At 40.1% G+C, this 26,309-nt stretch overlaps 2 protein-coding genes across 6 annotated transcripts in view; one reads left to right on the forward strand and one right to left on the reverse strand.

The window, feature by feature from the left end:
* The window catches only part of slc4a4a (solute carrier family 4 member 4a), a 71,020-nt gene extending 56,514 nt beyond the window's left edge, over positions 1-14,506 (forward strand). For 4 of the 5 annotated variants that reach the window (XM_079417020.1, XM_079417021.1, XM_079417022.1 and 1 more), the window contains 10 exons: positions 800-985; positions 1,250-1,363; positions 2,429-2,590; positions 3,406-3,584; positions 4,747-4,819; positions 4,918-4,986; positions 5,335-5,508; positions 6,554-6,718; positions 12,463-12,542; positions 12,936-14,506. In XM_079417020.1, the coding sequence (XP_079273146.1) occupies positions 800-985; positions 1,250-1,363; positions 2,429-2,590; positions 3,406-3,584; positions 4,747-4,819; positions 4,918-4,986; positions 5,335-5,508; positions 6,554-6,718; positions 12,463-12,542; positions 12,936-13,041 (1,308 nt within the window). In that variant the 3' untranslated portion in view covers positions 13,042-14,506. Of the gene's footprint in view, positions 1-799; positions 986-1,249; positions 1,364-2,428; positions 2,591-3,405; positions 3,585-4,746; positions 4,820-4,917; positions 4,987-5,334; positions 5,509-6,553; positions 6,719-7,076; positions 7,171-12,462; positions 12,543-12,935 lie in introns of all 5 variants that reach the window. The other variant, XM_079417023.1, reaches the window with a different exon arrangement.
* A 7,386-nt stretch (positions 14,507-21,892) lies between these two features.
* gc (GC vitamin D binding protein) overlaps positions 21,893-26,309 on the reverse strand; it is a 34,166-nt gene continuing 29,749 nt past the window's right edge. Inside the window, exon 12 of the mRNA XM_079417167.1 lies at positions 21,893-22,068. Within this exon, the coding sequence (XP_079273293.1) occupies positions 22,030-22,068 (39 nt within the window). The 3' untranslated portion in view covers positions 21,893-22,029. The remainder of the gene's footprint in view (positions 22,069-26,309) is intronic.

Consider the following 26,309-nt stretch of genomic DNA (forward strand, 5'->3'; position numbering starts at 1 on the left):
GAGTTATTGTAAAACTTCAAAGAGGTTGAGGACTACAAAGCATCTGCCTTCAAACAGAAACTAGAGAGCGTTTAATGTTCTGCTACTGTCTTTGTTCATAACACAAGTGTCACTCAACTTTAAATTTATGTCTTGGGTTCAAGTTACTGTAGGTCTATGTGTTAATAATGCAGATCACCACAGGAAAACAATTTCATTTCATCCCTCAGTTATTATAAACACGATTACATAAATGTGAATTATTTAGCATGCCTAGTTCTTTCATGAAACTCTAGATGGCGCAGGCTGATGGGTCTTAACGTAACTGGTGATACTGACAGTGTTATACAACTTGGCATTCCAGCATTCCAGCACGCTTTCAGAGTTCCTCTGAAATCCTCCACCTTCCCCAGCTCCACCTGCATAGATCTGCTATGGGTTATTTTATAGGCTATTTATGCAGCAGCAGTATGTCTTGAATACTCACAGCATCGTATTGCCATATGCATTGGCAGTAGCAAGTTCCTGTACTTGCTTGCAGCAGCAATAATCTACAACTACAGCAATGACCACCAAAACCAAATATATTAACATGGTCATATCCAATACCATGCTAAAATCTTCTGAAAGTTGTCATGATAGAAGTGGTTTCGTAAAGTCAACCAACAAGATCTGACTTACTTCTGCTAGTTTCATGAATGAGAGAGTTACAAGGAATGTCGTGATTTTCTTTAAACGAACAACTTAATTTTTTTTATTTTAAAGTTTGATCCAGACACCTGTAGATTTGATGTTCATATGTCTTCGTATCATTTTGCAGCGCTTGAATGCCAGCTGGTCCTCCCTGTCAAAGAAGGAATGCTTGAAATACGGAGGGGAGCTAGTGGGCAAAGCCTGCGACTTTGTGCCCGACATCACCCTCATGTCCTTCATCCTGTTCTTTGGCACCTACACCTGCTCCATGTGTCTAAAGAAATTCAAGACCAGCCCGTTCTTTCCTACTACTGTAAGTAGCCACATTGTCCACCTGTGGCATGTTTGTGATGGAATTGTCATTTGGGGCTGTAATCATACTGCATGTGTAGAGGCAATCAATATTTAGCCAAACCCTGTCTCTAATCCATATACTGTGGGCAGGTAGACAATTGTTTTGTCAATTCAGTCTCTACTCCTAAGCAATACTGCAGTCGTTGAGGCCAAAGACTACTGACGTCATACTCATTACTTATAGTAGTTCCTAAAAAACATATTTTTTTTCCTATTTTCTTAGGTGAGAAAACTCATAAGTGACTTTGCCATTATCCTGGCCATTTTGATCTTCTGTGGTGTTGATGCTCTCGTTGGGGTCGATACGCCAAAGCTCATAGTGCCAACTGAATTTAAGGTAATCTTTCTGTCCGTATTGTCTGTCGTTTTACTGTAAAGTGATGTTCACTCTGAGGTGCACTTCTAATATTGCTCCAGCACAGACCTGCTGTATACTGTATAAAAGTATCTAATGCTTAGCAAGGATGCATTTATTTGATGAAATACTGTATTTAATTTTCAAAATATAATAAAATAAAGAGCAGCTATTTTAGTGTTATTTCTTCCTGTGATGGCAAAGCTGAATTTTCAACAGCCATTTCTCCAGTCTTTAGTGTCACATGACCCTTCAGAGATCATTCTAATATGCTAATTGGTGCTCAAGAAACATTTCGTATTATGATTGATGTTGAAAACAATTGTGATGATTTTTTTTCAGGATTCTTCTGATTGTTTAAAATAATTTATGCATGTAATACCATTATAAAGGTCACTTAATTTAATGCATCCTTGCTAAATAATAAAAAAAAAAGTCTTACTAATTCCAATTCACATGACAAGAACCACATCCTAGAAATGTCAAATGAAAAACTGTTTCCAAACATACAGTATGGAAGCCCACAGAGGCCTTGAATTAATTTATTTCTATCTAACTTTATTGACATGGCTTAGCTTTACATGAGTTACATTTATAATGAGTTTTGTTTGTGGTTATCTAAAAAAACAAGCAGTTTATTTTAGTAAGTTTTATTCAATGTATAAATGGAATAATGTGACAGATAGTCTAATCAAAAGATTAACTTATTGAGTGCGTTATTTATTTGTACAGAGTGTTTTGGCACAGTGACCCCTTTTGAAGCAGACCCTCTGGCCACCTGAAACACTCCATGTACAGACCCATGCAGTGTTTCTACTCAGGTGGCCAGAGGATCTGCTTAATAGAAATAGATTTTGCTCAGGAAAACAAATATCAGAGGGCACATTGGCTGGCATGCTCTGTTTGCTGCTTCTTAAGTACAGATTCACAGTATGAGTCAGTGCCAATCCACTCAGGACGTTACTATTCATTTCCTGTAAACATTTGCCAAGTGCCCTGAACGCAAACTTCTGTGATCCTCAAACTGCATTTCCCTCGTGTCCTCAGCCAACAAGCCCAAACCGTGGCTGGTTTGTGCCACCGTTCGGAGGGAACCCCTGGTGGGTGTACCTGGCAGCAGCTCTGCCTGCCCTGCTGGTCACCATCCTGCTCTTCATGGATCAGCAGATCACCGCTGTCATTGTCAATCGCAAGGAGCACAAGCTAAAGGTAGGCCTGCCGTGACTCTGCTTTGTGATTCTCTCCTGAGCCAGATGGTTTATCACGCTCACTTTGAGCCGCCCAGGACCACAGGAAACACTCACAGTGCCATTGGCTACTATATCGGGATATTTATAGACAGTATAGAGCTTTTTATCTTTTGTCTGGAGGATGTGAATCAGCACTTGGAATCAAAAAATAGTATTATGTAAACAGATGGTCTGATGTAAACCAAAGGGGGAAAAAGTTGCACATCATGGATGCAGGAATGCAGGAAATGATATGTTAAATTGGAAACTACAGGAAAAGCAGTTTGAATTTCTAATATACTGAGTTTGTAAGATGATAACTAGACACGTTTTATTGATAATCATGATATCTACACAAGGCTATATTATATTTAAATCATTTTAAATTCAAACTCAGTGCTTCACCAAGCAGTTTCACCCCAACGTCACGCTTTTGGTCCAGATTCTGAGTGGAACAATGAGGAATTGTGAATCAAACAAAGGCAAAGCATTTATTCTGTTTTGGCCTGTAATGTGAGACTGGCCTCAAAACATTGTGTTCTCTCACTATGATGCCTCCCCATGGAAGAACTCCTATTGTCATCTCTGTGAGAATTACACTGCTCTGCATCACACAAAAGTACAGTACAATATGTCACCAGAGTAGTTTTATTTGTTAGAATAAAGCACTTGATGGATTATTTAAAGGGACATTCACCTAAAAATGAAAATTCAGTCATTGTTAATGTAAAATAAAATGTTTTTGATTCTTCCAATAGAATTTTGTAAACAACCTAATTTCTCTGTCTTGATCAGAAAGGTGCAGGCTATCATCTGGATCTCTTCTGGGTAGCTGTGCTGTTAGCAGTGTGCTCTTTCATGGGTCTGCCGTGGTATGTAGCTGCTACAGTTATTTCCATCGCCCACATTGACAGCTTGAAAATGGAGACAGAGACATCCGCTCCTGGTGAACAGCCTAAATTTTTGGGTGTCAGGTACGTTTTAATGCAAATAAAAGATAATTTTTTTGGTGATTCCTATGTATTTTTTATTTTGTACAGTGTTGTGGCATAAAACCAAAGTATCTAACTTATGCTTTTGAATGACTCGTTGATTACATAGTTGGGCTCAGTGGGATGCCTTTTAAAATGGTTGGTCTGAACTCCGGGGGGGTTATTGATGCAGCTGTAAGCTGAACAAACGTAAACAGGCCTAGTTCTGCTGAAAACACACTGTGCCCGTATTTAGGTTGTATTTTTAATGCTTCTCTGGTTAGGTTAAGCAATCCAATATGATTTAAATCTCCAAAGTATTTCAGATATTAATGATAATTTATAATTAGAAATGATTAGTAGTCATTAAGGAGGTTCAAATCTACTGTCACCTTTATGCCCCTGATCAAGGAACTACTCTCCAAGTCACTCCAGGGGGAGTAACTTTGGATAAAAGCATCTGCCAGTGGACTTCTTCCTTTAATTAAAACAACGATACACTAAATGTCTGTTGGTCTGTGAAGATTATATAGCTATATGCTTTATTGCTGTATGCACCTGTAAGTCATGGGTGCAGCTGAAATAGCCAACCCTGATAATTAGAAGGGGGTGTCCACATACACTAACGTTCAACAGTTTGGGGTCAGTAAGATTTTTGGTTTTGTTTTGTTTTTCAAAGAAATGAATACATTTATTCAGCAAGGACACATAAGATTGATTAAAAGTGACTTTTTTATAATACAACATTGCATTTTTTGTTTTTCCAAATGAACGCTGTTCTTTTGAACTTTCTAGCCATCAAAGACTCCTAAAGATGAAAAATGTATCACACAAGTGTTTCTTGTGAAGCAAATCAGCATATTAGAAGGGTCATGTGACACCGAAGACTGGAGTAATGGCTGCTCAAAATTCAGTTTTACATCGCAGGAATAAATTACATTTTAAAATGTATGAAAAAAATATATATATACACATTTTATTTGTAATAATATTTCACAATATTATAATTTTTACTGCATTTGTTGTTAAAATAAATGCAGCCTTGGTGATCATAAGAGACTTCTTTCCAAAGCATTAAAACATCTTACCAACCCCAACATTTTGAACAGTAGTGTACTTTTTCAAAAAACATTTTTTTAATTTTTTTTAATTGTCTCCTCTTCAGGGAACAGAGAGTCACTGGTGTCTTTGTCTTCATCCTCACTGGTCTGTCTGTCTTCATGTCTCCTATCCTCAAGGTAGCAATAAAAAACATCAAATATGTCAAACATATTGCTGCATGGGTGTGCTTTTTTTTTTCTTTTTCTTTTCTAAATGAATAATCATTTTTCCGTAGTTTATACCCATGCCAGTGTTGTATGGAGTCTTCCTCTACATGGGAGTGGCTTCACTCAACGGAGTTCAGGTGAGTTACCAACACAATTCTGTGCTATATAAAACTGAATTAAAAAAAAAGCCTTTTGAATAAAAATTTTTGGGACCTAGAATTATATTTCAAAGTGGAATTAAATTCATATATATATATATATATATATATATATATATATATATATATATATATATATATATATATATATATATATATATATATATATATATATATATATATATATATATATATATATATATATATATATATATAAATCAAATTGGGGTATTTACAAAAACATTTGATTATTTTGAAAATCATTATTTGAAATCCTTTGACAGTAACTTAGCTAGAAAAAGTTAAATATTGCTCTCTGGTTCTCAGTTTATGGACCGGCTCAAACTGCTCCTCATGCCTGCCAAACACCAACCAGACCTGATCTACTTGCGGCATGTTCCACTCAGGAAGGTCCATTTATTCACTTTCGTCCAGCTGCTTTGCTTGGCACTCCTCTGGATCCTCAAGTCCACTGTGGCTGCCATCGTCTTTCCTGTTATGGTTAGTCACCTCTTTCACCTGTTCTTGATTTAATACTGAACCTTAATCCTGAAAGCGGCTGTGACTGCAAAACTGAGAGCTTCAAGGCTAAATATTACACAACCAGTCAAAAGGTTGGAATATTTAAGATTTTTTTATGTTTTTTAAAAGGAAGTTTCTTTTGCTTACCAAAGCCGCTTTTCTACGAAAAATCAAAACGTATCAAATTACTTTTCCACCGAAATTACCTGGAACAGTTTGTCCCAGGAACTTTTTTTCCCCCAGACCTGTTGCTGTCTGCGTTTCCATCGCGGTCTAAAGTACAGCGAAGAATAGGCAAATAGTCTGGTGACGTAGGTCTGCCCGTGTTTCTCAATACCAAGTATATAAGCAAATTTCGGACTTGCATCCTCCGTACGGACTTCTCACGTCTCTGAAATCGGCGAAGCGCATTTTCAAATAGATGCTGTCTTTATAAATAAACCGCATTAAAATACATTCTCGCCTGAAATTCTTTTAAAATTACATTTCATGACATAATAACAGTAATATTTAGAAAATTATGTGAATATGGTGGTTAAAATACAATGCTGCGTGAACTCAACCAATCAGTATGTTCAGCTCCCAAGTCCCGCCCCCGAAAGTTCCGGACCTTTGAAAAAGTACTGCCTAGTGAGCAGGGACTTTCTGAGGGGCAAATTTTTACCCGGAACTTTATTTAGATCCTGGTTCCTGTGGTGGAAACACACCGAGTACCAGCCCAAAGTTCCGAGTTCCTGGGGAAAGTTCCTGTGGTGGAAACGGGGCTCAAGACTGCATAAGAGTCTTCTTTCAGAAGCATTAAAAAAAAAAAAATATTCCAAACTGTTGACTGGTATAGTATTTGCACCACTTATTGCATCCCACTAGATAAGGGACAAAATACATGTTGCACTAGAATGTTGGTAATGTTGATATGTTGGTCAGTCAGCAATAATACTAACACTCAAGTGCCAAATTTTTGCAAGATGCATCTGTAATATATCCTCTAACTGAAAGAGCACTATTTGCTATTCTCATTGGTCAGATCTTGGCTCTGGTTGCTGTGAGGAAGGCGTTGGATTATATCTTTTCCCAGCATGACCTCAGTTTCCTGGATGATGTCATACCCGAGAAGGATAAGAAGAAGAAGGAAGATGAGAAGAAAAAGAAAAAGAAGAAACAAGGGAGCATAGACAGTGACATGGAAGATGTGAGTGTCCTGTAGTATTAAGAACACTTTGGAAATAAGTTCACTTAGTTGTCCTTTAATAATGTCTTAATACCTGTATATGATACACATTATGTTCTGATGATTTATTGAAATACTTTATTTATTTATTTTATTTTTTTACTTTTTCTTGAAACTTTTCCAATGATAAAGCAAAAAGATTAGAAAAAAACATCCTCAGTCACACTCTAAAGAAACTTGGTTGTCATGATTGTCATGATAAATATTCTGTTTCTTAGTTTAATACTATTACAATTTGGGTGGTTGTGAAAAAGGAAGTGTGAACTACTCTGGTGTATGTAGCTCCTAAAGCACTCTTTGACCGTTTCTCCCTGTGCAGTCTGACTATCCTTACAATGAGAATGTCCCCAGCATTAAAATCCCAATGGACATGATGGAGCAGGAGCCTTTTTTAGGAGATAAGGCCTCTGACAGTGAGTAGACTGGACCTGGGGCCTCACCTCAATTTGTACCTCTTGAATGATTCAGCATGAGCAGTTTGCTTTCTCTTCCTTTTGTATGCGGTGCATTCTACCACTTGCTCATCTGTCACTTAATGCCTGTGGAGTTTGTCAGTCCTTTATGGCAACTGACGGCTTCATTACCTCTTCTCGCCCTGTTGTAATCATTTCGCTTTACTTTTGCAAACCCCCCCCCCCCCCAGGCCATCCAAGATGAGTTTGTTTCTTCATCAGAACAGACTTGCAGAAAATGTAGCATTACATCACTTGCTCAACAATGGATCATCTGCAGTGAATGGGTGCCGTCAGAATGAAACTCCAAACAGCTGATAAAAACATTGAAATAATCCAGAAGTACTCCACTCCATCAATTAACGTCTTGTGAAGAGAAAGGCTTCATGTTTGATCTTGGAAGATATTTTGACATTTATTCATCACTTCTGGCCAAAATACGAGTCCCTAACCCATATGCTTCACCCAGTGAAAATGTCCATCTCCTGTTGTCCTCTAATGTCCTCCTGTTTTAATTTTTAAATGGTGCTTGATCTGTGCATATTGCTCTTCTTATTCAGATTAATTCACTGGATAAAGCAATATCATGGATAGAGGACTTGTATTTTATCTAAAACCAATGGTTGAAGTTAAAAAAAAATTAAAAATGGATGTTTTATTATAACCATGCAGCTTTTCGCTTCCCAAGACATTAAGTAATTACTTGTGGAATATTGTGATGTTTTTATCAGCGGTCTCTCATTTTGATGCTCACCAATGGATCCTCTGCAGTGAATGGTTGCCAAGTGAATAAATTTTAAGCAAATTTTCATTTTTGCATTAACTATTTAACCATCTTTTGTGTCACGCTAACATGGATTCAGGGATGATAATTGAGATTGAGAATAATACAGAAAATGTAACTTTTTTTTTTTTTTGTAATTTTTGTGAATAACAAACTGTAGCAAAGTCTGTTTTAACAGCTTAATTTCTAGTTGTTTTAGGATGTATTTATCTAATGAAAATGCTAATTGAAAACTAATCCCATGGAATCCCAGCATATACTCGATATGAAATCATTGGAGATGTTTAGTCTTCAGTGATTCTGATGGCTTTTTTGCATGTGTCTGCTGTATAAAGTGTGCTGGTGCTGTTGATTCTGTATGATGAAACTGCATGAAGTTGGTACTGTATATAGTGCTTGTGTTCAGCAGAACGTCTCTGTTATGTACGTAACCCTCGTTCCCTGATGGAGGGAACGGAGACGTCATGTCAATGACGACGTTAGGGGATTCACTTGGGAGCCCCAATCACCTCTGACTTTAAGAGAAAATGCCAATGAATATTGGCTAGTGGATTTTGCATACCTGAGTTTACTCCCCGTGCATATGGGTATAAATAGGCGACAGGAGCATCCACTCTTCAGGTTTTACGCTGAGGAGCTGAGAACTTGTCACTGGCCGCCAGCGATGGTTCGAGGTTGTGGCATGGGGACATAACGTCTCCGTTCCCTTCATCAGGGAATAAGGGTTACGTACATAACCGAGATGTTCCCTATGTGTCAGTCACTTCGAGTTATGTCGATGACGACATTAGGGGTCTATGGAAAGCGCCACAACCTGAACCCCGTCACAACCCTATGGCATTGCAAATGTTGACAAGCAGCTGCATGACAGACAAATGCCATGCAAAGGTCGTAACCTTCCCACCACCCCAGCGCAAATTCGCTGCCCTTGGTACCCGCAGGGACCAGAGGGGAGTATAATGCTGCTGGTGATAGCCAAGCCGCTGTTCCTTTCCCCACAGAAATTTCTTAACAGAAGGGATTTTGACTTTCAGTGAAAGATTGCTTCAAGTCTTTCGGGCAGTCGTGGCCTAATGGATAGAGAGTTGGACTTTAACCCGAAGTTAACCCGAAGGTCGTGAGTTCGAGTCTCTGGTCCGGCAGGGATTGTAGGTGGGGGAGTGAATAACCAACACTCTCTCCACCCTCAATACCACGACTGAGGTGAGACCCTTGAGCAAGGCACCCACTGCTCCGGTTGTATGTTCACTACTGTGTGTACACCTGGATGGGTTAAATGCAGAGCACAAATTCGGAGTATGGGTCACCATACTTGGCCACACACCACTTCCCTTTCCCTTTCCCCCTATTTGTTGTTACAGCTTGGCTGTAATTTTCCAGAGAAGGACGCTATGGAGGCCTGTAGGGAGGTATCATGTGGAAACACAATATGGACTGACCCAGGCCTGGGGCAGTACTACATATTGGTCTCTGAGGCTGGTCCTACCTGAGAGTTGGGATGGAACGACTGTGAGCAGAGACTGATAGAATGACCTGTCAAAGGGAAGACACAGGTTCACCGAGAGGGGAATCTTACCGTGGAAGAATACACATATGGGAATACGCAGGGAATCAAGCCATATGGACATCGAGCCCAGTACAGGGGTTGACCGGAGACCCAGACAAGCTAACACCAATACTGGGCCTGGCATCTGACTGCCGGGGGTGCTGGAGGATACCCCACCAGGGTTCGCCATCCGGGGAACTTACTGGAGGAAAAAGGCACTCGCATCCCCGGGTGAGGGGGAATGGCACAGCAAGCATGACACCGGCCAGCTCTTCCCGCCACTTACCTGTTACCCAAGACACGGGAAGAAACTGGCTCAACGCGGAGACTGTAAAATCTCGCGAAGGTGTTTGGTGTCGCCCAGCCTGCATCTCTACAAATATCTGCCAGAGAGGTGCCGTGCACCAATGTATAGGAGGCAAGGGGGCATGGCTCGCCTTGGGATTGTTATGCAGACAAAGAGCTGCTCAGAGCTTCTGAAGCTCTGGGTTTGGTCCACGTATATGCACAGTGCTCTTACTGGACACAGCAACACCAAGGCTGGATCAGCCTCTTCCGAGGGCAGTGCTTGCAGGTTCACCACCTGATCGCAAAAGAACTTCAGCTCGACTGAATCCAGCGGCTCAAAAGGACCCCTCTGAAGTCCAGCCAGGACGATAGAGAGATCCCAGGAGGGCACCAGGGATGATTCTAGGAGGATTCAACCTTCTGGAACCCCTCAGGAACCTGATGATGAGATCGTGCTTTCCCAGGGACCGGCCGTCCGCTGCATCGTGATGTGCTGCGATAGCAGCCACATACACTTTCAAGGTGGAGGGTGACAGCCTACGCTTCAAACTTTCCTGCAGGAAAGAAAGCACTACTCCAGTCGTGCTTTTTCAGGGATTTTCTTGGTGAGAAGAACACCAATTTGCGAACAGACTCCACTTCAGTGCATAGGCTTGCCTCGTCGAGGGAGCTCTAGCCTGAGTGCTTTTTTTTTTTTTTCTAGCCACGCTTCCAGACACCGTACAAGTGGCACCAAAGGAACAATCAACGTACTCGTGGTGGTGCAGTGAAAGGGAGTCGAGCTGGATGGTACAGAAAAACATTGCGTTCTGACCCATCTGCGTTGCAGAACTCCCTAAGTCCCCGGGGGGACTGGCTAGAGATGCGTGGAGGGGCATTGCGTCCCCCAACTGCATTCTGTTGGCCGCTGGCAAGAAGGGTCGTGGGGGAGAGTGAGGAGGCAGAGCGTCGCACACTGTCAGCCCATGAACCTGAGAACCCGGAGGAAAAGGAAACTGCTCTTTCTTTGACAATGTGGGACAATGGCGGAACCGAAACAAAACGAAAATAGAAGATTCTCCGCCCGGTCCTCCTTCGGGGGAAGGAGCGATGCTGTCCTCGCAGTCTCTTGCGAAAGAGCAGATTTCCACATCTCCGGGTTGCCTGCGTCAGGGCCGATTCGTCATCTTCCTAGACGACTTAGGGGCTGGCTGGGACGCTCCTGCGAGAAGCTCGACGCGCCGGCCTAGATTTCAATTTAGCGTGGGGCGGAGCAGCTCTGGAGGACGCAGGAGGGCACCCATGGCGATGAGCAGACACGCCGGAACAAGATGTGCTGGATCGCCTCTGTCTGCTTTTGCACTGCCGAGAACTCCTCTTGGACCACCAGAGTGGACATCGCGTTCCCGAGGGACTGCACCGTGACTTTCGGGCGAAGTCAGTCGCCGTGTGCAGCTCCTGAATCAACCTTCGGTCGGTACTACCCTCGTGCATTTGTTTCAGTGCCTTGGCTTGGTGGACCTGTAGAATAGCCATGGAAGCCACTGGAAGCTTTGGCTGAGAGAGCAGCTGTCATCTTACGCAGACGGTTCCTCCAAGTGGCGGAGTTTTGCAGGCACAGGTGCACCGCAACTGCTGTCTTCACCTGGGGAACATCCACGTACCCCCTGGCCGCCCCGCCATCAAGGGTAGTGAGGACAGATGGAGTCGAGCATAAGGCCTGTAAAAGGGGCCTGTCCACGACTTCGTCAGCTCCTCATGTACCTCTGGGAAGAAAGGAACCGGAGCTCGGGACTGGGGCAGTCTGTTGACCTGCAGCCAGATACTCACGGCTCTCGCCCCGTCAAATCTTCATCCTCGGAGGACGATAGCCATTCCCCCAATGCCGCGCTCGATATCTGATCTTCTGGCGGTGCACCAAATGAAATGCGGGTTCGCTGTTTGAGGGGTAAGAGGTCCATGGGGACTCAGCCGGCGGAGAGGCTCTTTCTGTAATCTTCAGATCTCCTAGAGCGCCAGCCGGCGGGCGGTCCTCTGCTCGAGCCACAGGTTACAAAAGAGAGGCAAGATCGCAGCGAAGGCATACTCATACGCCAACAACAGGCGCATGAGTCATCCACGAACGCAGCTTCAGCGTTTTGGATGTCCAGACACTGAAGACACCGATCATGTCCATCATTAGAAGATAAGTAAAGGCCGCAACCAAGAGGATACGGACGGAACGGCATCTTTAAAAAAATGCGAGCCGTCTGTGATTTTGCCCTTTTAGAAAATTTGCTCTTTCAGTTGAAGTGCCCAGGGGAATCGCTGCTGACAGAGACACCGTTGTCCGCACCGTACCGCCAACTTGAACAATCTTCCTCAAAGAGATGAAAGGGCTTTGTGGAGATCAGCACTCTTCATTCCACTCGGCTCCGAAGCAAATATTTGAAGAGTGGATGCACCTGTCACCTATTTATACCCGTATGCACGGGGAGTGGCTCAGGTATGCAAAATCCACTAGCCAATATTCATTGGCGTTTTCTTTTCAAGTCAGAGGTGATTGTGGCTCCCAAGTGATTCTCCTAATGTCGTCATTGACAACTCGAAGTGACTGACAGATAGGTAGTGTGAAGCCATGCATGTGTTAATAATGCACCATGTGTCCCTCTTGCAGGAGAAAAGTCCCCTTCATTCCTTGACCGATATACATCGTGCTGAAAAGCGGCACTACTTTCAGACCAGCCCAATGTCAAGGTATGCATCTCAAGCTGCTGTGTGTAAGTAATAAGTATTTATAGTAAGGATGGATTATCACATAGAATATCAAGAAAGTGTGTAGAACACTGAATTAAAATGATTGGATCTGTGTTCAGATTTGCATACTTAATAAAAAAAAAATAATAATAATAAATGGTGTGCTTTACTTTAATACAATAAGATCAGGATGTAGGCACTGGAAGACACTTTCATTCTAAAACATCACAATTTGTTAAGGTTTTGTTGTTACATAATGTCCTTACTTTTGTTAAATAATTCTTTGAACCACAAGTTAAATAGTTTCAAATAAATTCCTGGTAGTTACTGGGAAATAAACTGAATGCCTATTCCAAAGTTGACTGATTGAATCTCTTTTTTTTTTTTTCTCAGTGCAGAGAGACTGCCATTAAATGTGCCTCAGATCAAAATAGATATGGACCCAGATGACAACAATGGCTATTACTGGAGTAGTCGAGGGTCTGAGACGTCCATATAACTCTTATATAGCTCTTCCAATTTGCAGAAAGCCATTTGCCAAGGGATGTTTTATAAAGACAGTTCCCCATCACAGATCCTTTCTGTGAAGACTAAAGAACGGCTTGAGGAACGCTTGTCTTCCACCTCACTTAATCATTACGGTTTGCAAGTTATAATCCCTAAATATTATGCAATTCACTTCATTGTTTGATTTATGTGCTGAGCTGCAGAGAAATGCTGTATTTGTTTTTACATGATTGCACAACTGCTCTCTCCATTACTCATCCAATACATTATAAATCTTTCTACCAAATTCACTTAACATGACACTATTTCCTTTCCCTTTAATTTTTTTGCTGCTCTACCCTTGTTTTACATGGTAGGCATTGTGTGGTAAAAAAAAAGAAAAGAAAAAAAAAAAAACCCTTTTTTTTTTTTATTTGCACAGCAAGAGATTTTAAAGTTGATTTTTTTATTTTTAATTGTACATCTTGAGCAAACTTTTCAACAAATGACTTCTATTATGATGTAAGAGAACAACTGTGACAATATATTATATTTAACTGTTTAACTTTTTAATGATGGTAAATGTTATCGATTGGCATTGAGCCTGCTATTTTTCATATTGTTTCCTATAATATAAATGTGGTATTAAACTTAATGTTTCCTTTAACAATATTTATGCCTGATTATCCAGATACATTCTAATTAGCTTGACTAAGAAAGCCTAATAATTTATTTTGCATTTTAAATCGTGTTAGGCATTTGCTTCGTCACCTGATTATTGAAACCCTAAAAAGTCTACATGTGTAAACCTACATGTACTCCAGGGTCTGTTGTCCTGCAGATGATTTACCTAAGTGGCTTAAACCTGAATTGCAATAATACAGGAAATTCCTTTAGTTTTAAGATTGTCATGTAATTCAGATCAGTTTTTTTTTATTTGTGCTTTATTTACTTGATGTCTAGTCACTGAATGTCATTGCAATTTGTGTCATTTGTACAAATGAGTCAAAAAATGTCAACAATATGGTACATGCATTTGAATGAAGATGGCATTATTGCTGTCATGTGCATGTCCTAAACATGTTCTCTTTGATCCTTGAAGAACTCAATATCTTTTGTCGAATCCTGCTAATTTGTCATTATTTTTCCTAGGACTTTCTATATATATATATAAAAAAAAAAATCAATAGATCTATACAGGTAGCATCTATACTGTATTTTCAAAATCAACTCATTTTAACCTTGTAAGTATAGGTTTTTTAACTTATTTTTGGGGGTACCTAAAGATGAAATATATTGTGAAAGCATGTCTGGGGAAATTCTTGAACATTTAAACAATGCTAAATATTAATTGTAGAGTGTGTAACAAAGATACATTTTTAATCAAGTTTTGCGACTTTTTAGAACAAAACCGCTGAAATGATTTTAGAATTTATATTTTTCAAAGGAAATGAATATTAAAAATGAACAGAATTTATTAAATGGTCTCCTCGTTTCTTTTCAAGCAACGTTTTTTTTTTGTTTTTTTTAATCCTTTTGTTTCCCCCTTATAATATAGAATTTATATAATGTTAAAATATAAATATAATTTATAAGATACACTGGTTAAGTAATCCTACCAAAATCATTTTGATGCATTAAAAGTATTTGTGTATGTGAACAACTCTGTTGCAAACAATATTTCTAAACTAGACTCCACTACAGCCCTATCTATAGAGCCTATATACAGGTCCTTTTCAAAAAATTAGCATATTGTGATAGTTAATTATTTTCTGTAATGTACTGATAAACATTAGACTTTCATATATTTTAGATTCATTACAACACAACTGAAGTAGTTCAAGCCTTTTATTGTTTTAATATTGATGATTTTGGCATACAGCTCTCAAAAAATTAGCATATCATGAAAAGGTTCTCTAAACGAGCTATTAACCTAATCATCTGAATCAACAAATTAACTCTAAACACCTGCAAAAGATTCCTGAGGCTTTTAAAAACTCCCAGCCTGGTTCATTAAACTGCAATCATGGGTAAGACTGCCGACCTGACTGCTGTCCAGAAGGCCATCATTGACACCCTCAAGCAAGAGGGTAAGACACAAAGAAATTTCTGAACGAATAGGCTGTTCCCAGTGTGCTGTATCAAGGCACCTCAGTGGGAAGTCTGTGGGAAGGAAAAAGTGTGGCAGAAAACGCAGCACGACGAGAAGAGGTGACCGGACCCTGAGGAAGATTGTGGAGAAGGACCGATTCCAGACCTTGGGGGACCTGCGGAAGCAGTGGACTGAGTCTGGAGTAGAAACATCCAGAGCCACCGTGTACAGGCGTGTGCAGGAAATGGGCTACAGGTGCCGCATTCCCCAGGCCAAGCCACTTTTGAACCAGAAACAGCGGCAGAAGCGCCTGACCTGGGCTACAGAGAAGCAGCACTGGACTGTTGCTCAGTGGTCCAAAGTACTTTTTTCGGATGAAAGCAAATTTTGCATGTCATTCGGAAATCAAGGTGCCAGAGTCTGGAGGAAGACTGGGGAGAGGGAAATGCCAAAATGCCTGAAGTCCAGTGTCAAGTACCCACAGTCAGTGATGGTCTGGGGTGCCATGTCAGCTGCTGGTGTTGGTCCACTGTGTTTTATCAAGGGCAGGGTCAATGCAGCTAGCTATCAGGAGATTTTGGAGCACTTCATGCTTCCATCTGCTGAAAAGCTTTATGGAGATGATTTCATTTTTCAGCACGACCTGGCACCTGCTCACAGTGCCAAAACCACTGGTAAATGGTTTACTGACCATGGTATTACTGTGCTCAATTGGCCTGCCAACTCTCCTGACCTGAACCCCATAGAGAATCTGTGGGATATTGTGAAGAGAAAGTTGAGAGACGCAAGACCCAACAATCTGGATGAGCTTAAGGCCGCTATCGAAGCATCCTGGGCCTCCATAACACCTCAGCAGTGCCACAGGCTGATTGCCTCCATGCCACGCCACATTGAAGCAGTCATTTCTGCAAAAGGATTCCCGACCAAGTATTGAGTGCATAACTGAACATAATTATTTGAAGGTTGACTTTTTTTGTATTAAAAACACTTTTCTTTTATTGGTCGGATGAAATATGCAAATTTTTTGAGATAGGAATTTTGGGTTTTCATGAGCTGTATGCCAAAATCATCAATATTAAAACAATAAAAGGCTTGAACTACTTCAGTTGTGTTGTAATGAATCTAAAATATATGAAAGTCTAATGTTTATCAGTACATTACAGAAAATAATTAACTTTATCACAATATGCTAATTTTTTGAAAAGGACCTGTATATATATTTAATCAAACTTACTTTACCATGTATTTTCACATAGGCTATGCTTATGCATCAGTATCCAATAAAAGTAAATCTAGTTTTTAATATGTTTGGGGACATTTTTGAGACATTTACTACTAATTTGTATAATTACATGATCTTGCACTACAGCAGTTGTCCTGACCCGTTTTTCTTTTCTTTTTTTTACTGAAGATGACACAATATCACCATCTAGTGTTGTCATTTAACACTGCAACAAGTTCCGTGACACATAGACTTCAATATCTACAATAATTCATTAAATTTAGAATTTCAGAAAAGGGCTTTCTTTTTAGGACATTTTACGCCAAAAAAGGTGCCAGATAGTACTTGATTGTTCTAGACTAGAGAGGAAAGCTACACTTTTCCAACTAAAGAGCATTTTGAGGAAGAGGGTGGAAGATGTTAGTGAGAAGAGAAAATAAGAGAAGAGAAATAAAGACATGTTTGATGTCAGTTATTCAAATAATGCAGTTTCAAGTTGTGTGTAGTGACAAGAAAATCTTCCCATTAAAGCTCATTTGAACTATCACTTTCCAAACCTTTCAGAAGTATTAGTATTAAGTAGGCTACATCACAATGTGACCCCTTACTTGCAATGTAATAAAAATCGTATAAAAACCACAGCTTACAGCCTGTAAACTCCAATGCTAAATCATAACTTATTTTTTTGGTTCTTTTCATGTTAAGCAAAACTAACATAGTCCATTTAGATGTATTTATGAGGTTTGGTGGTTTTGTCCAGCTGAAGGCTTTCAGGAGAAATTCAGCACATCTTCTTGGTCTTTCATCATTCTTTTGTTGTGCTGCATTAGATGTCATCCAGACAGCTGCAGCAGAGAGATGCAAGTCCCTGGCTCTATAGACCATCTGTTCTGTTCATATCAATACATCTTGCAACCTTAGTACAGCAAGAACATGTTTAGGACCTAAAAACATGATCTATTCTAGATAAATCATGGAGTTCACACTCCTTACCTAGAGTCCCCTGTCCACAGTACATCACCATCAGAAACATTTTATGCATGAACTCAATATGAAAATGATTTTAATTGAATCCAAAAGACCCGACAGCACCTCTAAACCACCGGATTGCAGATAAACAGCTGTGAAAAGAGTTGAAGATGCTTTTTACAGCAGTTTAAATTGGGAACAGGAACCTACTGAAGGTGAAGTCTACTTCTGTGCTGGTGGAGCAGCTCGATAAGGAAAAGTTCCTGCGGTCCAAACTAGTTGGCAATGAGAGATAGATAGATGTCCTTGCTTCTCTCTCAAGCTGAGTGTGCCCAGCTAACAGGAAACAATCCTACAACTTTTGGGAAGGTTCTCTTAAAGCTATGAACAAACATCCCGTAAACTTTCAGTAACCTTAATAGAATAATCATTAATAGTTAATAATGTTCTCAAAACATTGTGTTGTTTATGAAACTGTTTTTCTTCGATATTACTTTTCAGTTTTTAAATGTTAGGCTTCTGCTTGTTTCAAAATATCTTTAGTACATTCCTTAATGTTCGTGAAACCAAGTAAGAATAAAAAAAATTCTAAAACATTTAAAAACTTGGACATATTTCTTTGTTAAACTTGGATTTTAAAATTGTATTTAAGATCCTTGCCCTTTGTCTTCAGCAAATGTTGCCTGCTGTTATTTCCCCTGACCAGACAGGTTTCATGACTGGTAGACACTCTTTTTATAACACCAGAAGACTTTTTAATACTATCCTTTCTTCATGTTCTGACATTGCCAAGGTTATTATCCCTCGGTGCTGAGAAGGCATTCGACAGAGTGAGGGAAACACCCCCCATCCCCCCCCCCCCCCCCCACCCACCGGCAGACAAGCCACAAACTTTATGTTCTACATTTCATATATTTATATTCTACATTAAAAATACATTTAGAATTAACAATGACTGCTGTACAAAGAGTAAAAAAACAACAACAAAAAAAAACATAGGCCTACCTAATATAGAAAAGCCACCTCTTTTTCCGAATTGTGTAGATGACCACTATCTTTCTTCACTATCTCTTCTGAAATATATTTTTCTGTAAAATCGTTCTCTATGTGCAGTAAAGAAAGATCTGAGAATCTGTCCTGTGCCACTGAAGATCGGAGCCAGATTCTCCTCATAACTGAGAAACTTATTTCTGATAACCAAACCAAGCGAGAGTGCAGCTGCAGTCATGTCTGAAGAAGTTTGCATATTTGTAATTCTGTACTTCATCTTTAAGTCTCTCTGAATCACACACCACACTCAAGACCATCGCTTCAAAACGCCTGTCCAATTCTGCCAGAAATGACTCGGTCCACCACATTTTTATTAGCGGGTTTATAAAAAAAGTTGGGGTAAAACGCCCCCCCCCCCCCCTGGCACAAATTACATTTTTGTTAAAAATCTAATAACATGAAAACTCTGGACATTTTTCATACTTGGTTTATAATGAATGTCATTGTCACTAAAACTGTGTCACTAATAACTTTTCTGAACACATTTAACTTTTGTTTCACTGAACTCCCCCCACACACACAATCTTTAAGGGGGGCATTTTCCCCCACTCTACCCTACTTGTTTTTCATTTTAAATAAATTTGGTTTCAGCTCAAATTTTATAGCATGGATTTGATTATTATTCTCCTCCCCTGTTGCATCGGTGCACCAGTGCAACGCATTCTAAAACCTTTCGCCTTCGCAAAGGCACACCCTTTCACCTCTATTATTTGCATTGGCTATTGGCCATTGGCCAAGTGAGGGAAGGTTTGTGGGCATTACTCAGTTTGGAACCTCTTATAAACTGTCCCTTTATGCAGATTACCTTATTTTATAAATAACTAACCCCACTATATCATTATCGCCAATCCTCCAAATTTTTGATTTGTTTGGCAAATTTTCTGGTTACAAATTGAATCTTCAAAAGAGTGAACTGTTCCCAATCAATCTAGCAACTGAGACAGAGATTTCTCAATACACGTTTCCCTTTAAGTGGGATTCAGATATTTAGGTGTATATCAGTCATAGTTATTCTCAGAATTTTTTTAAAATTCTTTGCTAGATGCTTATAAGGAAGATATATAGAGATGGTCCTCTCTTCCAATATCACTAATTGGCCGTATCTCTTCCAGCATATACCCATTTATATTAACAAGTGTTTTTTTGTGGGGTGGCAAAAATGCATGGATAAGAAGGAAAGGTTCTTGAAGTTCCAAAATCGAAAGGGGGCCTTGCCACAAAATTTTCAACAGTATTAGTGTGCCTTTAATATGATCAAGCTTTTGTATTGGACTAACCCTTCAAGAGTTCCTGAATATCATATCTGGGTCCAAATAGAATTGCCATCCTCAAAATATTCGCTTCATTCAATGATTTGCTTTCAGCTTCCTATAAACAGTAAAAATGTCTCATACAGTTTAGTGGTGACCAATACTCTTAAAATATGCTTCATTTTTTAATACAAATTTTGGGTTAATCAGTGTGTCAACTCTTGCACCTATAGAAACAACTGATCTTTTCTACCATCATGTTCTGATCCAGTTTTTCATGACTGGTCTTCTAGGGGTCTTAGTACCATCAAGGACTTGTATGATCAAGGCATATTCAGAAAAGTTTAATCTTCCTAAAAGCCATCTTTTTCGCTTCTTTCAGATCAGACATTTTATACAAAATCAGTTTGCTCAGTTTCCTAATCTTCCTCCTGATTCAAAAATGGACACCGTTCTTTCTCTTTGCCCAGATAGAAGAGGGCTAATCTCTGTCATTTAAGAATCAATAGATTCTTTAAATTCTGACCCCTCAGAATCACACAGTACCTGGGAACAAGAGCTGGAGATCACTATAAGTGAAATAGAGAGGGATTATATACTTGATTTAGTACACTCTTCCTCTATATGTCCCCGACACGATGTTTGATGCAATGCAAGATTCTTCACAGAGCACACTACACTAACGTCAGATTATCCAAAATATACCCAGACAGAAGTAATACCTGCAATAGGTGCTAACAATCTCCAGCAAATCACACTCACATGATTTGGTCTTGTCCAAGATTTACAGAGTTTTGGTCTAAAATATTTGATACTTTTGAAAAAAAAAAAACAACCTTTAACATAGCAGTCACTCCAAGCCCTTTTACAGCTCTGTTCGGAATTCCTTTTAGGCCAAATTTGCCTTCAAAAACACAAGCTTTCACCGCTCTGTTGGCTTATTCACCTTAAGTGGAAACATGCGTCCCCTCCTTCATATGAAATATAGATAAAAGAAATTATTTTCTGTTTAAAGCTCGAAGAAATTTGTTATTAATTAAAAGGGTCTTTAAAAATCTTTTATGAAACATGGAAACCTTTGTTGAATTATATTGATACTATTGATCTGTCACCTGAAGATGTAGAAGAGGATTAACAATTTTTATTTATTCTTTTATTTTACTTATTTTGTTCTGTTCTTTTTCGTACATTTATTGAATCATTTAATAATTACACTTCTTGTATTTTTGTTACTTGTACTTGTTTGTGTTGTGTGTTTGGGATGTTAGGGGTGGATGAGATGGGTGCATTTTACCTTTATTGTCCCTCATGTGAATGTCATGCTAATGGTGCTTTGTGTTTTTCTTCCTGCCACAGGGTGCTTTATATTTTTCTGATTGCCAATCAGTCCCGGATTGGCTAATTGGGAGCACCGGGAGGATTCCTGGTGGGCCGGTCTGTTTTTTTGGTCACGAGGTCCGCGGTGTTGTCATGATACTGGGGTTGAAATATACTTTTCCTAGGCTGCCTGCACTCACAGAAGCCCAACTCTTTTTATTCATCATTTTCTTGCAGCCCCACTCGCCGAGTGCAGCCTGCAGGTTAAAGGGATGGTTCACCAAAAATGAAAATTCTGTCATTAATTACTCACCCTCATGTCATTCCAAACCCGTAAGACCTTCGTTCATCTCCGGAGAACAAATTAAGATATTTTTGATGGAATCTGAGAACTCTCTGACCCTCCATAAACCGCAAGAATACTACCACGATCAGCGCACAGAAACGTAGCAAGAACATCGGTAAAACAGTGGGCCAGTCTAAGGCATGAAACTCCAGGGCTGAAAATGAGTCCCACTCCGGCCCTGTTACCAATAAAATGCACAAAGAAGAATCTAAAACCCATCTACACAATAAATGAGATTTTAATTTAAATCGCATATCTTATTTGAAACCTGACAAGCAATTAAATTAAATTCTTCAGATAATTCAACATGACCTACAATAACTTACATTAAATTCACAAGTAATATTTTTCTAGCAAAAAATGTATTGAAATCTACTGAAGTACGAAAATACATTTCTTGTCAGTCCATTTGCTAAAAAATCATCTGTAAAAGGTACATGAAAACAAATGTAAATTTGAAGAGTTTTCCAGTGTGATGAAACGGCATAGCAACAACAGAAATCATCTTATCGTGGATGTTATGTTCCCAGTAACGGTTATTCACATAGGAGCCTAATACATTCACACTGCAAATGCAGAGCTCACAGAGCAAAGTAAACAGATGCCAACAAACAAAACTCTTTGAAGCAAGTGGAAAGTTTATTTAAAAATCTCAGATAGCGAGGGATGACATTTTCTATTAGAGAGGGAATTTAGAAGATCTTGTCATTCAGTATAATTGCTGATGCTCAAAAGAATCTCTGAAGAGTGAATCTTTAAACAGTGTCATCGTCATATTTAATAGCATCCTCTGTCTGAAAAAGAAAACATGGGTTTTAGTTAAACCTGATTTTACTAAAACTGTATTGAAGTCTATTAAATAATAACACCCCGTAAACTGATCTGACATCTGCTTGTCCTGGTGATGAATTGCTGAGAGAAAGGAATAGTTCACCCAAAAAATGAAAAAACACCATTTCATGACCCTGAAGTTGTTCCAAACCTGTATGAGTGTCTTTCTTCTGTTGAACACAAATTAATATAATTTTTTAGAAATGTGGGTATTCAGACAGTTGACGGTAGCCATTGACTTCCATAGTATAGAAAAAATACTATGGAAGTCAATGGCTACCAGCTACTATTTGTTCACCAACATTCTTGAGAATGTCTTCTTTTGAGTTCAACAGAAGAAATACACTCATTCAGGTTTGAAATTAAATGAGGGTGAGTAACTGATGGCAACATTTTCATTTTCACTGATAAATGGAATTGTTCTAAGTATAAATATAATGCAATTTAGTTTGGTTTATGCCGAAGCCAGGGGGTAAGAAAATTTAAATTAATGTTAGGTTCTCTGACAAGTACAATTGTAAAAAAGAAAAAAAAAAAAGTTTCCCCTTTTGTTTTCCAGGAAAAAGCCTTGGAAAAAAATAGTATTGCAATAAAGAATCTATAAATAAGTGCTACACATGGGACTACTACTATGATTAACTGATTTACATTTGAAAAATTAAAAGGTTGATCATATTAATTATTTTAATAAATATTTTTAAAAACTGTATTTATTATTATTTTATTATGTAATATACACTATCAGTCAAAAGTTTTTGAACACTAAGAATTGAAGAATTCTCTTCTGTTCACCAAGCCTGCAAATATTTGAACCAAATGAAAGCAAAAGCAGTAATATTGTGAAATCTTTTTACCATTTAAAATATCTATTTCTATCTGAATATATTTTAAAATGTAATTTATTCCTGTGATCAAAGCTAAATTTTCAGCATCATACTCCAGTCTTCAGTGTCACATGATCCTTCAGAAATCATTCTAATATTCTGATTTGCTGTTCAAGAAACGTATTCGGTTACTTACGTAACATTGGTTCCCTGAGATACGGGAACGAGTACTGCATCGCCAGACGCTATGGGAAAAACTCCTTTTCCTCTGAGGACTGAAGACTTTTCCAATCACGTAGTGTGACTGCACGGCCATTGGTTCGTGCAGTAAATAAAAACGAACCAATGGCTCGTCAGCGGTGCTGCACAAGCCTATGGCGGTAAAGCCCGCCAGAGCCCGCCAGAAAATAGGAAATAGGAAATCAGGCCAATTCGACTGAAGCGACGACCTGAGTCGTGCAGCGGAATGGCATGGCACAGTACGCAGTACTCGATCCCGTATCTCAGGGAACCGAGGTTACGTAAGCAACCGAGTACGTTCCCTTTCGATACTTTGAACAAATACAAATACAAATGCAATCCCGCCATGCCATGAAGAGGAATGACTGATACAACTGGCCTTGAGCAATAAAGACTCAAAGGGACCAATTATGAGCAGGAAGAATACTGCAGGAGGCATGGTAACTGAACTCGTAGAGGTCAGCCCGGGCCTGGATAATCATTCCAACAGTCATAAGTACAGCCTTAGCACTAGCAATAGGGCCAACAGCGTTCTGAGGAATCAGGCTATGCCTGAGAATAGACCGCTTAGATAGGCGTGTGCCACTTTAAGCAGATAAACCCGAGCCTACAAGCCCGGAACATCCAAGTTATAGGACCTGGTAAATGTGGACGGCGAGGCCAAGCCGGCCGCCGCACAAATGTCTGCCATGGACACACCACTAGACCACGTCCAGGAAGAGGCCACACCTCTCGTGGAATGGGCTCTCACTCCAATGGGGCTCTGGAGGCCCAGGGAGGAGTATGCTACTGTGATAGTGTCAACTAACCAACGAGAAATCCTCTGCTTTGTGACCGGAGACCCCTTGGTGCGACCACCAAAGCAGACAAAGAGTTGTTGCGATTGCCTAAAGGGTGCGGAATGCTCGATGTAAGATCTCAATGCCCTGACCGGGCAGAGAAGGTTAAACTCCTGGTCCTCCTCAGGAGGAGGAAGCGCAGAGAGAGTAATAACCTGGGTCCTAAACAGAGTGTAGAGCACCTTAGGGACATAAACATGTCTTGGCTTTAGGACGACCTTAGAGTCGTTAGGCCCAAACTCAAGACAGGCAGAGCTTATCGAAAGAGCCTGCAAGTCACCTACTCGCTTCACCGATGCTAGCACCAGCAGCAAAGCGGTCTTGAGCGACAGTGTTTTTAAGCTTGCGGATTGTAGTGGCTCAAAGGGGAAGCCTTTGAGGGCGCTCAGGACCGTGGGCAGGTCCCATGTTGGGACTGTGAAGGGTCGGGGAGGATGGAGCCTCCTAGAACCCTTCAGGAAACGGACAACCAAGTTGTTCCGGCCCACCAACTGTCCGGCTATAGGAGCGTGATAAGCTGCTATAGCTGCCACATAGACTTTGAGCGTGGAAGGGGAGTGACCCTTATCCAGCAGCTCTTGTAAGTAGGACAATGTCACATGTTGTTGTTTCCTCGCCGTGGGCCTCACACCAGGCAGAGCAAACCGACCACTTAAGGGCGTAGAGGCATCTCGTAGACGGGGCTCTAGCTTGCGAAATGGTATTTATGACATTCTCAGGGAGATCTATTGATTTCCGTCGAGAGCTCAGAGATGCAGGGCCCACAGCTCGGGCTGGGGGTGCCAGATCGTTCAGTTCGCCTGAGAGAGGGAAGTCCCGCTTCAGGGGAATGGGCCACGGAGCTGCTGTTAGCAGCTAAGAGAGCGCTCTGAGATCCATTGATGGTTCTTCCAGAGCGGGGCCACCAGAAGCACTTCGTGCTTGTGTTTCCTGATTCACCTGATTACTTGAGGAATCAGAGCAACGTTAGCGCACAAAGCGTTGTTACTGATCCATACACATATTGGGGACTTTTCTGATTTTTTCCAGGACATTTCCTTAGACAATGAAACTTGACCACAGTGTCCTCAGCGTCTCAGATGGAGGGAGTCTATGGAGACTCCTATGTTCGTTAGTACATCCCAAAACACAACACTTGAAATGCCTCTTTGGCGCTGACATAGTATATCTCCAGCAGCTACAGCAGGTTATCAGTAATGGCGGAGGCGGACCGCAGCTTCTCACTCAGGGCTGTCTATGCTTTTTACCCTCGGTGACGCGAACAGAGGGATGATCTGAAACTGCTCATTCTGAGAGAATGTTTATGATTTTTTTAGATTATAAAAAAATGAGTGGGTGGATGTTTACCATTATGGGCTGGTTGTTTTCACACACTGCGGCCACACAACTGTGTTCAAACATCTTATAAAAGTGATTTTTGCATAATAGGTCCCCTTTAAATAAGAAACCCTTGCGGTCAATATGCTGAAGCAAAAGGTGCTGGGAATTTTATCGTCATGATTAAATTATCTATTTGATAATAATATTGCCATTATTGCATATATGTTGGGCTGTGATTTTTCAATGTAAACAGTCACAACCATAGACTGTAAAAAAGATGGACGACGCATCTCCACTTCCTTCCACTATAGAAAAGTGAAGCCAAAGCATCTCAGCATGGCCGCTGTCATCGTGAGTAAATGACCTCATTTGGAGCCAGAGTCTGCACAGTAGTGTCGTGAGGTGGAGCCGTGGATTCAAACTACAGGACGTGTGAGGCACACCCAGTTATAACAGTTTTATTTATATTACACTATTTACACATTTATGAGCACATAACCCAACCCTGCCCCTAAACCTACCATTTGTCAATAAATCACAAGATATAGCTTTCAGATACAACTACCGTCATAATGTATTTAAAAAGTATCAATATTCCAAGTCTTCTGAGGCAAAACGATTGATTTGTGAGAGGAATAGTCACGATCGTCATCTCCGTCCGTCGTAAAGCTCTTCCTGTTTGCTGCAGTCTGTGAGCGAATTAAAAAAATGCAGCCAGAAGAAGCCTTGGTTGTGAAATGCAATTGGCTCTTATGTGTCTCGTTATGCTACGGGACGGGAATATGCTTTAATGCCAAAACACTTAATAACAATAATATAACCACAAGAACCTCAAAAACAATAGAGGACAAAAAAAAAACACAAACCCATTCACAAAAAGATGTACAATGGTCTCTTCTAAATCACAGAAAGTACTTTTTTTTCTTCAATATTTTGCATATATTAAGTACACTATTACAATGGTAGCATCTATGAAATATT

The sequence above is a fragment of the Barbus barbus genome (assembly GCF_936440315.1).
Source record: "Barbus barbus genome assembly, chromosome: 5".
Lineage (NCBI taxonomy): Eukaryota > Metazoa > Chordata > Actinopteri > Cypriniformes > Cyprinidae > Barbus > Barbus barbus.